At 38.3% G+C, this 14,299-nt stretch overlaps 1 protein-coding gene across 8 annotated transcripts in view; it reads left to right on the forward strand.

The window, feature by feature from the left end:
• Nucleotides 1–1,044: 1,044 nt before the first annotated feature.
• slc4a7 (solute carrier family 4 member 7) overlaps nt 1,045–14,299 on the forward strand; it is a 48,864-nt gene continuing 35,609 nt past the window's right edge. For 3 of the 8 annotated variants that reach the window (XM_082148868.1, XM_082148866.1, XM_082148869.1), the window contains exon 1: nt 1,045–1,199. In XM_082148868.1, coding sequence (XP_082004994.1) covers nt 1,155–1,199 — 45 coding nt within the window. In that variant the 5' untranslated portion in view covers nt 1,045–1,154. Of the gene's footprint in view, nt 1,200–8,888; nt 10,100–14,299 lie in introns of those variants that run through there. The other 5 variants (XM_082148862.1, XM_082148867.1, XM_082148863.1 and 2 more) reach the window with 4 other exon arrangements.

Here is a 14,299-nt window from a genome sequence, read left to right on the forward strand (position 1 = left end):
AGTATTTTTCATCATCAATGGTATTAGTATTAAGACATAGTCTTTCATTGTTGTTTTTTTGTTAATTTTTAAATAAAACAAATTTATGTAATCTTTGTCCACCTTAACTGTATAACTCCATCAATAAAAATAAATAAAATGAAAAAAAAGTTTTAATACAAATGCTTTGTATTGTTTCAGTCCTCATTTGCCACAACACAGCACAGTTTAAATGAACATTTTTGACAAAAAAACAAAAGTGACCAGTTACAGCTGTGATGTGCAATATGACGGACCTCCAGTAGGCATTAAAAATGAAGGATCAGATGAAGGATCTAAACGAAACTGAAGGATGATTCAACAGAAAAATACTGACTATTAGTAGGCTACTGTAAAAACTACAATGAATTATACATTTTGGGTCTTGAAACAGTTTGTGTATAACAGATGGGTCATTGGCTTAAAAAAATGTTTGTGAAATCCTGAGTTTGAACTCTTTATGTAAATAAATATGTTCCTTACAATAGGCTACATGTTATTTGTCATCCAATCTATTGTTGTAAAACAACCCAGTCAAGCAGGGGGACAACTACCAATGAAATTTGAATTATGATTTCATTAGCATTATGCAATAATGTTTAAAAAAGGTTTTATTATAAACTCACTATGGTGTGGCTGGGAGTCAGGGTGGGGGTCAAGGGTCTGTAAAGGCTTACCCCTGCTGAACAACCAATCCCTACTCAGGCTGTTGAGAGGTTGGATAGTTTTACCAAGACATTCCTTTTTGTTTTCCCATTAGGCCTAATAATAACACTATAATACTTCTTTCAAATCATCATGCTCATCCTCACCGAGTCACCGCGAGCTCTTTCTCTTCCCTAATGGATTTATTTGTAGACCACCCACTAGCCAATTAGCCCCTCCCTTTCTCATTAATATTCATGTTCCAGCGTCGTTCCGACGATGTTATTGGCTAAGAAAAAAGCCGGTCGTGTGAGAGTGAACGGATGAAACAACCTGTCAATCTCAACAAGGGCGGGATTTGCCAAGCCCCGATATATGTAAAAATACCATTCACACGCTCTCAGTGGCTGTGACACGAGAGAAGGGGCATTTCGAAATATCATATTCAAATCAGTCTCCGGCGAGGGACGGAAGAAGTGCAGTTTGAACAAATGGAGGAAGATAGCAATGAACAGATGAAACCACTCTTAACCACAGTAAGCATAAAGTTATTTGTTGTTGTCTCTTTAGAGTTGAGAGTTTGGATGCCTTAAGCGTTTCTGCGCGCGTTTCTTTCAAAGAAAGAAAAGGGTCGTGGATGAGGGTAATAATGGATGGTGGGGTTGGTTTAAAGCATCACTTTCTCTTGGTCGTTAACGACCCAGGATCATCCATATTGTCTTAGTGGACGTGAAAGGTGTTTGTTTTGAGATTGTATCGGTGTGGAAATGTACTCTCATTGTTTTGGGGTGATCACGCTGCTGCCAGGAAGTGTCGTTCAGATCATTGCGTCACAATAACGGTGAAAGACGAGCGCTAGACTATGAGTATTTCTCTCTCTCTCTCTCTCTCTCTCTCTCTCTCTCTCTAAGATAAAAATAATTGTAAGTATTTATAAACATATACACGTTATATCTTTTGTTGTGTTTTATTTTCTTCCTTCAAAAGAATGTCCTCGTCTTTTTGTGCTACATTTTGAAAATACTGTATAGCAACATACAAGCAATAATGAGTGTTTATTCTCTCTCTCTCTCTCTCTATACATTTATTTTTTAGCTGAGTATGATCTGCTTTTTAAAAAACAGAAAATTTCCTCTGGTTGTATGTCACTGTCACATTTCCCTTTTATAGTGATGTACTATTCCAGAAAAAAAAGTCATAATCACATAATCCTTTCAGAATATGAACACTTAAGATTGAAGTCCAAATTAGTCCGTGATTTACTCACCCTCAAGTCATCATAGGTGTATATGACATTCTTCTTTCAGATTCAGACGAATACAATCAGAGTTATTTAAAAAAATGTCCTGGCTCTTCCAAGCTTTATAATGGGAGTGAATGGCTTTTTATGTTTTGAAGTTCATAAAAGTGCATCTATCCATCATAAAAGTGGGTTAATAAAGGCCTTCTGAAGCAATGCGATGCGTTTGTGTAAGAAAAATACCCATATTTAAAACTTTACAAACTGTAGCCTAATTTCGCTAACTGTCGTTCAAGCGCTCATAAGAGACTGGCGTTCCAGCGTGTGACGTAGAATATGCGCGACCGGTGTTTTGTTTTGCTCTAACCTCTACGTCATACGCTGAAACGCCAGTCTCTTGTGAACGCGCATACGACAGTTAGCGGAAGTTGGAGATGAGAGTTTGTAAAATTTAAATACGGATATTTTTCTTACTCAAACGCTTCGCTTCAGAAGGCCTTTATTAACCGCCCGGAGCCGTGCGGATCACTTTTTATTCACTGGCATTATAAAGCTTGGAAGAGCAAGGGCATTTTTTAAAATATAACTCTGATTGTATTCGTCTGAAAGAAGAATGTCATATACACCTAGAATAACATGAAGATGAGTAAACCATGGGCTAATTTTCATTTTTGGGTGAACTATCCCTTTAAAGGGTTAGCTTAGTTCACCCCAAAATGAAAATTTCCTAATAATTTACTCAACCCAATGCCATCCAAGATATCCATGTCTTTCTTTCCTCAGTTGGAGAGAAATTATGTTTTTTGAGGAAAACATTTCTGGATTTTTCGTTTTTAAGTCCAAATCAATGCAGTTTCAAAAATCTTTGAAGTGTTTAAACGGGCTGTACGCGATCACAGCTGAAGAAGAGGTTATCTAGCGAACGATAGGTCACGCCGGCGCCGGCAATACTATTTGAACTACTATTCATATTCATCAGAATGTTATTCATATACTATTCATATTCATATTCACTGAATACTATTACTATATATGTAATAGCAAACAATACTATTTGAACTATCCTCCTACGCAGACATGGGCAGTATTTCAATTAAATGTATTTTAAATACGTATTTAATTACTTTAGTGTATTTTGTAATTTGTATTTTGCAGTTGTGGAAAAAATAAAATGTAGTTTGTAACAAAATATTTTGAGGGAGTGTATTTAGAGTATTTCAAATACTTAAATACTTAAGAAAAATCACCATATGCTTATCACCATAGTAAATGATTTTGCCATATTTTCGGTCTGATGTTGGCAATGGCAATGTCCAGGATGCACAAAGATTTGTGCGCAAAAAAAAAAAAAAAAAAAAAAAGACTTTATTCCACTATTCATTTCCTTCTCTCTGGGCCTTGAGTTAGTTCACGTAGTGTTTTAGCGCAGCGCGTCTGTGTTGTACGTCACACGTAGGCTCACTATTGGCCGACGCTGGTCATGTGTGTGATACGTGGTGACGTGCAACACAGACGCGCTGCGCTAAAACACTACGTGAACTAACTCGAGGCCCAGAGAGAAGGAAATGAATAGTGGAATAAAGTCGTTATTTTTGTTGTTTTTTTGCGCACAAAAAGTATTCTCGTCGCTTTATAAACTTAAGATTGAGCTACTGTAGTCACTTGGACTATATTAACGATGTCTTTAATACATTTTCTTGGCCAGCAAGTTATAGTGTCTTAGAAGCCTATGGAGGAGTGATCCAGCTCTCTGATTTAATCAAAAATATCTTAATTTGTGGTCCGAAGATGAACGAAGGTCTTACGGGGTTGGAACAACATGAGGGAGAGTAATTACTGACAGAACTTTCATTTTTAGGTGAACTAACCCTTTAAGATTATTGTGGGAGTATTTTTGTATTTTCAAAATACTAATTACTTGTATTTTATTTAAATACATTTTTCACATCAGTATTTTGTATTTTATTTTGTTACATTTCATGAGCCAGTATTTGTAGTTTGTAACAAAATAGTTTTTGATGTATTTGTGCCCACCTCTGCTCCTACGTACGGTCGCATTGTAAACAGTGGGGCGGTACTTCCGCCGGCGCCAGCGTGACCTTTCAACGTGATGACGTAGTTCCCTGTCCGTTTGTTGATCAGCTCAATCCGAACTATTGAAGGTAAAAAGTCTATACATTTGTTTTGTTTTTGTTCAAAGACTTTTGAAACCGCATTGATTTGGACTTAAAAACGATGGTAACCAATGAAGTCCATTGTTAGAAGAAAAATCCAGAAATGTTTTCCTCAAAAAACATAATTTCTCTCCCACTGAGGAAAGAAAGACATGGATATCTTGGATGGCATTGGGGTGGGTAAATTATTAGGAAATTTTCATTTTGGGGTGAACCAATCCTTTAAGTGTAAAGGCCAATTTATACTTCTGCGTCGAGGGTACGCCGTAGTGTACGTCGTAGGCTACGCACGTAGGTGACGCCGTCGTGAGCATTTATACTTCTGCGAATGTCTGTGTTGATGTGCAGTTACACCGCCGAAACGCTAGTTGGCGCGGGTGGGTTTTAATGTTCCAGTTCCACTGTGTTTACATTCCTCGCGGCTATTTTGAGTTTAGGTTTCTACGAGCAATGGCGACTGAAGGAGTCATACAGATGGCTGTATTTCCGCACTTCTTCAAGCAATCTCTCGGTCACTTGGTCTATTTCCATGGCTCTTCACTGATCTTCGGAATTTAAAAATGGCGGGCGGGCGTTGCAGAGTGTAGGAGGAAACGCGATGCTATCCAGCCGACCAATCACAGATCTTGCGGTCCGCGTCGCCGCGACGCGTAGTTACATTTTTGAGGAGGTGCGCGTCAGGGTACGGCGAAGGGTACGACGTATGGTACACGTCAATGCGTATGCTACGCCGTACCTTCTACGCGCACCCGACGCAGAAGTATAAATTGGCCTTAAGTATATTAGCTCATATAAGTAAATACAATGCTTGTAAATTAAGCAGTAACATCTTAAGTGGAGCACTTAATTACAGTAAGCAGTGGCTGAGAGTTTATTTTAATTGACATTTAAATTGGCAGTGTGAATATTGTTACATTTTGTTTTATCTTTTCAAAGTGTGTAAAGCATAACATAAGGGCTTATGTTTTCATATAAACAGTAACCAGTGTGCCCTCGCTACACTCATTTATTTACAGTTTTACTCTGTCTCAGTCTCTGACTTTATACCATCATTCTCTTGTGTTTTCCCCTCAATTGTCAGTCTCATGTCGGTGCAGGTATGTTGTTTGTATTATGTAATGATGATTAAGGGTTCAAATAACAAATCTGAGTTAGACTGGAATCCAAAATAAGGAAATGCTTCTGCGTTATTGCATAAGTATGTATATTGTTCAGATGTCGTTAAATAAAGTTAACATTCTATTTATCGGAACGTTTTGGAATGTCCAGAGTTCCTGTTGTGTAACAAAAGAGCCTTGTTTTAATTTCCTCCTGTTCACTACTACTCATCACTCAGGTGTCTTCAGGACAATGATGCTCCTCTTCTGTTCTCTGCCGTGACTCTATCGGGAAGATTTCATGGTTCGTTGAGTTTGTGGTAATGTTACAGCACTGGTTCAGAATGGAAGATTAGACAGGAAGTTTGTCATTGTTTCTCTGGCTGGAGGATCAGCAGCTCACGGGGCAGCTGGGACCCCTCAGACAATGCTGTTGAAAAGGCCACAGAGGGCACAGCCGTAAGCTCAGCAGGTTTAGAGTAGCTGGGGACTGTAGGATGAGGCTCTGTGACCTGTCAGTGTACAGTAGTCGACACAGTTGCTCTGTTAACTTACAGCTAATTCACAAGTCTTTCTGGTTCCATTTGTTTACATATGTTGAGAGTGATATCTCAGAATTAATCAGACGTAATGACAATGGTCACATGTGCGTTAACTAGGCCTAGAGAGACTCCGGAAACATTTTATTTTGAGGGAGAATCTGCAGAATAGATTTAAATGTAACAGAATACTGAAGTTTTTAATTTTGGGTCACAAATATTTATGAAATGACAAAAATATTTCATAAATGAGCACAGAATTGGTGAGATTTTTTCATTTAGATTCTCTATAGAATCTTTAATCACAGTCAACATTTCTTCAGAAGTGGGTTTTGTTGTTTCACATTTTTGTGCCGTAAAAGATTTTGTTAATCTTAGATGAGGGTTTGAGAGTGTTCAGCAGTGCAAAGTCTGTTTGCCAGTGCCTAGTATTAGTTTAGTCCGTTTTATGTTTTTCAAAGCGTATATGAGAAAAGTATGGTAAAACTTTACAATAAGGTTCAATTTGTTAACATTAGTTAACTATATTATAGTTAACATGAACAATGAAAAGTACTTCTAAAGCATTTGTTAATATTAGTGAATGTTAATTTCAACAATTACTAACACATCATTGAAATCAAAAGTTGTCTTTCTTAATATTATTAACTAATATTAACAAAGAATAATAAATAATACTGTAACAAATGTATTGCTCATTGTTAATTAATGTATAAACTAATGGAACCTTATTGTAAAGTGTTATCAAAATAATAATTGTATATATGTTACTTCAGTATTTTATTCACAAATCGCTGCAATAGATTTAAAATACTTAGTTAACGGGCCAGACCTCAACAATGTACATATCACAATATGTATATCGCAACAGCTTGCGATAACTGAATGATTTTAATACAATAGCACCGTGTCTACATCGGACGAAAGCGACACAACGCATCGAAAGACAATAGAATTTGCCAGAATTTGCCATTATAATGGCTGCGTCCGAAAGCTTATAAATGCTGCTTTCTGCTAAAAAATAAAGATGGCGTCTGAAAGTCACGTTTGGTTGTCAGTTTGTGTGCAAAAGTAAGTTTTTGACCAACATTTTCCCACTTTTGATGTAATTTCTACTTTCTAGTGATAAAATTACTATTGTAGTAATTAAATATTCACTTAGTTATAACCAAAGCTCTCTCTATTTTGTTATAGATCATCAAACTATTACATTCTGTCTGAAATCAGTTTCGTGAGGTACATTCATGCACAAACGCTGCCCGAGAAGTCATTGCCTGATAGGGCAGCGAGGCAACAAGTCAGCTGCCTAAGCTTTTGGACGCAGCCAATCAGTGATGCTGTCTACACTTGACAAATCCCTGACAGTAAACCGATGCCTCGTTCTATTTCTGACATACTCCAAGCACTCGCGCTATACTTCTGACATGAAGGACGAATGGATTTGGAATATTCGCTTTGTAGACCGTGTGGTGTAGACAGCCTCAAGTTGTTGCGGCGCAGAGAAAGATCCCAAATTCAGTTCTCTTCCTCCGCTTATATGGCCGAATATGTCAAAATGCCCGCCTTGGCTAGTATTCACGTAAACACTCGGTTATGTCTTAAATGAACGTAAACAGATGGAAAATAAATTGGATGTGTTTCCAAAGGATCCGTGCAATCCTTTAAAAAAAATGTCCTTTAAAGGTGAACTAAGTAATTTTTTTATCTTAACCGAACAGCTTCGGAGTCATTGGAATGGTTATATGACATAATGCAGCTTTGAAACCTACCCTGCATGGGGGAATTAGGTTTAATTAGTTTACATACCTAAACCTACCCCTCACAGGAGGGACAATTTTGGCGTAATTAGGGGTACCCGTAAGCTTACAACCCGCTTTTTCCTGACTCTACTGTAGGGGGATGGAAATTCGTGGGTTATTAGGGCCAGGGGAGGGGATATAATGATGGTGATGGAGAGATGATGTTTGAAAAACAAGAATGCCACAGGGGTGGTGTGTGGAAAAGAAGAGGCATTGAATAAAAAATAGCGGAAGGGGTGGAACAGTCTCATCAAAAACATGCGCCGGCCAGTGCATTCCTGCGTCTTCCCTAAACCAAACTGGACAGCCCATAGTGGCAGTCTGGGGGGAAGGCGTTGTCTTTTCACAACTCGCGTTGTGTCACGTCTTGTGTCACGTCACGTCAGAATAAGTCACGTCTTGTGACAGCAGCCTAATAATCTTGCCGCTGTCTATGTCATTTAATGTTAATCAAACAACAAAAGACGAAGAGAATATCACTCACTGCTCTTGACTTAAAGGACAAGTTCGGTATTTTACACTTAAAGCCCTGTTTTCAGATCGTTTCTGATGAAATACAATGGTTAAGATTGAAATTTGGACAAATGCTGCTGGCCCGAGAATTTTCGGTTTCTGTGGTAGCACCCCCCCACCTCCACAATGGTTGCATAGGTGCACTGGAATAATCCTTCCTAAAACGCATTAAACTTTCGTTTACAAAGACTTGAAACTCACCGAGTGGTCAGGGGTGTTCACTGATATGCTCACACAGAAATCGCTGCAAAAGATGCTTTCCAACAGGTTTTATCGTAGTTTTTGTCCAACTCCATTGACTTGTATTGGATGAAAAACTACGATAAAACCTGTTGGAAAGCATCTTTTGCAGCGATTTCTGTGTGAGCATATCAGTGAACACCCCTGACCACTCGGATTATTCCAGTGCACCTATGCAACCATTGTGGAGGTGGGGGGGTGCTACCACAGAAACCGAAAATTCTCGGGCCAGCAGCATTTGTCCAAATTTCAATCTTAACCATTGTATTTCATCAGAAACGATCTGAAAACAGGGCTTTAAGTGTAAAATACCGAACTTGTCCTTTAATAACTTTTGTAACTTTAATAATCAGTGTATATTTATTTAATTCATACTGTGAAGACTAAGCAGTGCTTAATTTTTTACATTCGATCATTTAATTTCAGTTGTAGTTCTTGCTTGAATGCTACTGTTAAATAAACCTAATGTAGGCCTACCAAAAAAAAAAAAAAAAAAATCAAATGTGGGAATGTAATTGGTTAACTTTTGCAAATCGTCAGCTCATCGAAATACAATATTCGCTTATTAATCAGTGAATTCTTGAAGCATGCACTTGAAAATTCTTAGAAACAAATGTAACAGTGGTTCCTCCTAGAATAGAATGGGACTTTTTTATTTGTATTATTCTTCAATTAATTCCCCAATCATTCATACAGACTGCACAGCTTTAATTACAGGCATTAACAGCTTCACTGGCTGAATGGCACGACTTCCTACAAAGGTTACTCTGTTGTCAGGGGCAACACGTATGCATTCTTCCTCTTCATGAGCATAGTATCAGTGTGCGCATACCAGTGGCTTAGTAGCATTGTGTCTGTGTGATAGCAACATTTGTTCTCTTTAACACATTTGATATCACAACTTTTACTAGACTTTTTTTCTTTTCTCTGACACCTTTATATCGCAGGAACTCTTTGGTCCAACTGTGCATTTTGTAACTAAAAACTCTCCCTTAACTTGTATATCATCATATTTTCTCACAAAATGTTAACTAATAACTGATTTATGGAATGTAAAGAAATGATAGAAAAGAAGTCTCTGTGCTATGATTTTTTTTTTATGATTCGTATAATAATCAAAAAGGTGTGGCCACTGTAAATAAGAGATTGATTGTGCTACACAGGATTATATGATTATATTGTAATTATATAGTAGCCTATATTGCTTTGTGCCCTTTAACGCCTCAGGGCAATGGCATTCTGTCCTTGCTTCCCAGCGCTCAGGCCATGTATAGCTCCAGTGCTCGTGGAAAAACACATGCACGCTCACAACAACACACCCTCACACACTGAAACGGCTCTCGGATATAAATATCGCCGCTTGTTTAGGTCTTTGCAACCATGAGTGAGACCCGTCCGACGTCAGCATAAGAACTGTGCACTGGCAGAGTCTTGCCGGATTCTCTCTCACTTCTGCTTCCTAGTCAGAGTGACAGATCTTGGTTGAAGCAGACTGCCATTTTTTAGGAAGTGCGTGGAGACTTCTTCCTCTTCCACAGATCCTGATTGTAGCTTGTCATTCCTTTTTGCTTTTAAGTAGCCTAAACATTTTAAAACTTAAGGTGATCTTTTGATCTCTGGTTTTAACATTTACTTAGGGGACCATATTTATGAGCTGTATGAATGATCAGTATCTCCGGACCTGCATCATTGAAGCTTTTGTGGTCTTAAGTGCAGTTTGAGTTTCTCCAAGTGACGAAGTTTTAAAGTTCCTCCCCAGGGTCTGTGAAAAATGCAGGACTTCTGGGGAGATGTTGTGAATTTGAGGACCACCAGAGGAGCTACGAAATTCTCGGTATGTTTTTCTTTGACTCACTGTTGTGTGTCTGACCTAATGCAGTTTTCTTTTTTTTTTTTTGAGCTTGGCATATAACTCAGATTCTGCGTAGCTCATCCAAATATGCTTTGGCTTGGTGCTTGCTCTGTGGGTTCTGTTTCAAAATATTGCCTTGAGGACACAGTATAGTGTGTTTAGTAGAGCTGCACGATTAATTGTTAAAAGATCGCAATCTCATTCCTTAATGACATTTCGCCTGTCTATTAAACATCTAATCTGCGCCGGCGCTGCCGATGAGCTAGAGACAGCAGTTGTCAAACCGCTTCACAAACAGTCTTCGCCCACAGTATCGTTATTTCTGTGTTATAAAGAAAGTGTCACAAAACTGGGATAAAAGTTTATAACTCCAATACAAACACTGATGTCTTCGGAAGCAATCAAAATAGAGAATTGAATCATTCATTCAGGAGATTTGTTCAAAACAATTCTGATTCATCAAGTAATGAAAACAAGTGAAGTCTTTATGAGTGAGTCATTGAATCATTCATTCAAACCGATATTTTAAACGGTTCATTCAGATTCATTAAACAGTTAAAAATAGACAGCAGCAATTAACATTTTGGCAGAATCTGTATTAAATTACTTGTTATTTTGTTTAGTTGTCTGTTCAGAATCGTGGGAGGATCGTGATCTCTATTTGAAAAAAATAATAAAAAATCGTGATTCTCTATTTATCCCAAATCGTGTTTAGTTTGACATTTAATTGACATGAGATTGAAATTTGGTGGCATTCTGATGAAAAAGGGGCAAAGCGTGTCACTGGTCTCAAGACACCTTGCCTATCACGTGTTGTTATGGTAAATTGTAAGTCCACATTGTACCCTTTGCTGCGTTTTGCCCTTTGGGATGATATCTGATGCCATGGCACTCAGGAATGCTTGGCTCGGCCCGTGCTGAGACAGAGCCTTGGGTTTTTTATACAAGGGTCTGTACTGGAATGTACAGGAAGAAAACACACATATCACAGCATAATATAGTCTAGCAAACTTTGAGACACTTTGATTCCAGTAATATCAATGTGTATCCCCATGATTGTGTCATAAAATGCGTTTTGTGTGTGTATAAACCACGTTCTACAGGTTAAAATCTATGAATACTGCGCATTTGTACCAATCCAATGTCACAGTTTTGGGGTCTAAACGCTCTATCACTTGCCAAATGCATACAACAAACAGTGCTAATATAATCTTGTCCCCGCTATAATTTCTCACCGGTTGATCGGCGTGTGACAACACCGGTAATACCGGTTTCACTGGCGGGGGGGTCTTAAATCGCGAATTTAAAGGCAAACGTAAAATGCGCGTGTCCGCACAGGCATTCATAAAATGCGCACGGCCCGTGGACACATGCGGCCGTACGCATTTTATGAATGCCTGTGCGGACGCGCGCATTTTACGTTTGCCTTTAAATTCGCGATTTAAAACCCCCCGCCAGTGAAACCGGTATTACCGGTGTTGTCACACGCCGATCAACCGGTGAGAAAATATCCTCACCGTCACATCCCTAATGTACACATAAAAAAATGGATATTCAGTGTTTTCTGAATTGAAGTAGCCAGCGGAGCTAACTGGTAGATTAGACTCTTGCCGTATCCGGTCAGCAAAAACGCCCTTCTTGCAAAGGAACGATTCGAGCGGCGTCTTCTGTTCCTCTTTTAGATAAAAAGCCAAGTCTAACTCGTTCATTGTAGCGGCCAAAGCCGTTTCAAACAACTGGTGTTAATCCATAGCCATCTTGCAATGTTTATTAATGACTTCGACGTCACAGCGCTGTCGTCATCTGTTTAGCTCGCCTCTGGCCCACCTATATCAGATAACCCAATGTGATTGGTGCAGCTCAGATTGAGGAGCATATTTAATGAGCATCATTACTCGACACTAGAGTAACTCGCTGAGCAAATTCAACTTGTGCTCTGGCGAGAACTCTGGATTTCCAGGGTACAAATTAGCGCCAATTCGGGGCAGATTGCTTGAATGGTGAGTTCATTAGCCTATTATTCTTAATGAAAAACTCAACAACAAAACAGTGCAATGACAAATTCACTTAAATAGACGCTTTTACATTTCGATTTGACACCAAATATTCCGCAATCTGACTCCTGCTGCTGATCTTTGCTGCGACTCTTGTTCGGCTCATGATTTACTTGGCAGACATGTTCAGTTTAAGTGTCTGTTGTCTAACTGAACTAAATGATTTAATATTTTAAAAAAATTATAATAAAAAAAAATCGGTGGGTTGCGGTGTGGTCTAGTGATGATGTAACCGGTGTCGCTTCTATCGTAGCAAGCCTAGTGTACATTATTGAAAATCTAACCCTAACCCTTTTCTGAGAACTGTTCTGCTGATAGGTATTTTAAGGTAACCTCATTGATGATTCAGGACATGTGGCAGCCCTGGCACTATTGGCTTTCTCACATTGGGATGGCCAACGTGTTATGCGATTGTCGGATGGTTATGGCAGAATTTATTTTTACATTGTGCTCTTTTGAATGAGCTCAGAAAAATATGCCCTGAAATAGTTTCGAGGTAAGAATAGCTGTGAATGTGACCATAGTTACATCATCCTTGTCATGCAGCTGCCCAGAGGACGTAGTTGTGTCTATTGTTTATTTTAAAGTTCTAATGTGCAGGTTGATTAGTAAGGTTGATTCATTTATTCTTAGATTTTAGTTTAGATATGTTTAATGTGTGTGTGTGTGTGTGTATATACAGGTGCTGGTCATAAAATTAGAATATCATCAAAAAGTTGATTTAGTTCAAGAATTCAACTTAATTCAACTTAACAGGTGAAACTAATATATTATATAGACTCATTACATGCAAAGTGAGATATTTTCAAGCCTTTGTTATAATTTTGATGATTATGGCTTACAGCTTATGAAACCCACGAAATCAAAATCCCAGAAAATTAGAATATTACATGAAATCACACAGTAATTACACAGTAAAACCTGAACCAGGTTTTGGTTCTTTTGCCATTTTTATATACATATATACCTGTACATTAGAACTTTAAAATAAACAATAATATATTTATAACAATATAATATTATATAAAATTGTATTTATATATTAAATATATATTTAAGTGATGTCACAGAAAAGGAAGAGGTTACTTTGTTTTCTCACAGACCTATGCAGCGTTCTGTCTGGAGACTTGGCAAGTGCAGAAGCAATGGTTGGGAATTGTGGGAATTGGGGGTATTATCTGGGGAATTGAAACAAATATGCAGTAGAGGGACTCATGCATAGTCCTGAGAATACCCTGGGTCGCATCTGGAAAAATGTCACATAATCACCAGCTCCTTCTACAGCGACCACCAAAACGTTCTCATAGACGTGCGGGGATCTCTTGGGAAATTCTGGACAATCTCTAGTGTGCACTCTTGTGTCCCCCAAGTATACTTTAGGATCGTTTCTAGGCTGCAAATGGAGCATTTTTCTCATTTCACGATAATCATTGTGCCTGTAAATTGCGGCTTTGTCCTGATAATAGAGAAAATGTAGTTAACTTGGTTTGCGCCCAATTTATGCTCATTGTCTTTGTATAAAAGTGAGTGGGCAGCATGTAACAATTCTAGCCACTCGTTTACATGGTCACCAAATGTGACTCAACCTTTGTAAACCGATGTGGTTGGAAAATATTGTGCAGTAGACGTATTATAGACTGGAAGTGGACATGTGCAGCATGCATTTAAAGAAGTTTAGTCTAAGCCCGGACTTAGACAAAATGATACTTAGTTGAAGCGTCCTGTGCCCTAGTCCCTCATGATGGAGCATCGATAAGCAAGGGCGGAGAAACCATTATCATTTTTGGGGACATATCCCCATCACTTTTTTAGGAGACAATAATTATTTCTCACAGACTAATGCCTTAATGTGTTCCCACCACTTTTCAGATCTTCCCTGCTTCCCTGCACAAAAGACAGGTGCCAACACTGACAGCAGCTGTTAGTTGATAATATGGTCTTAAAGCACGTCTTATTTTAGAGACGTGTTATTATGGCCACAGGTTAAAACATATTTTTTTTTTTTTACTTTCTGATGAAATTGTTAGTGGTGACTGATGCCAATACATCATATTTTGATATTTAAGTGTTCAATTACTGATGAGCAGAACCATTTTTGATACAGTAAGAACATGATCATTAGATCATC

This window comes from Leuciscus leuciscus, assembly GCF_965113295.1.
Source record: "Leuciscus leuciscus genome assembly, chromosome: 20".
NCBI lineage: Eukaryota > Metazoa > Chordata > Actinopteri > Cypriniformes > Leuciscidae > Leuciscus > Leuciscus leuciscus.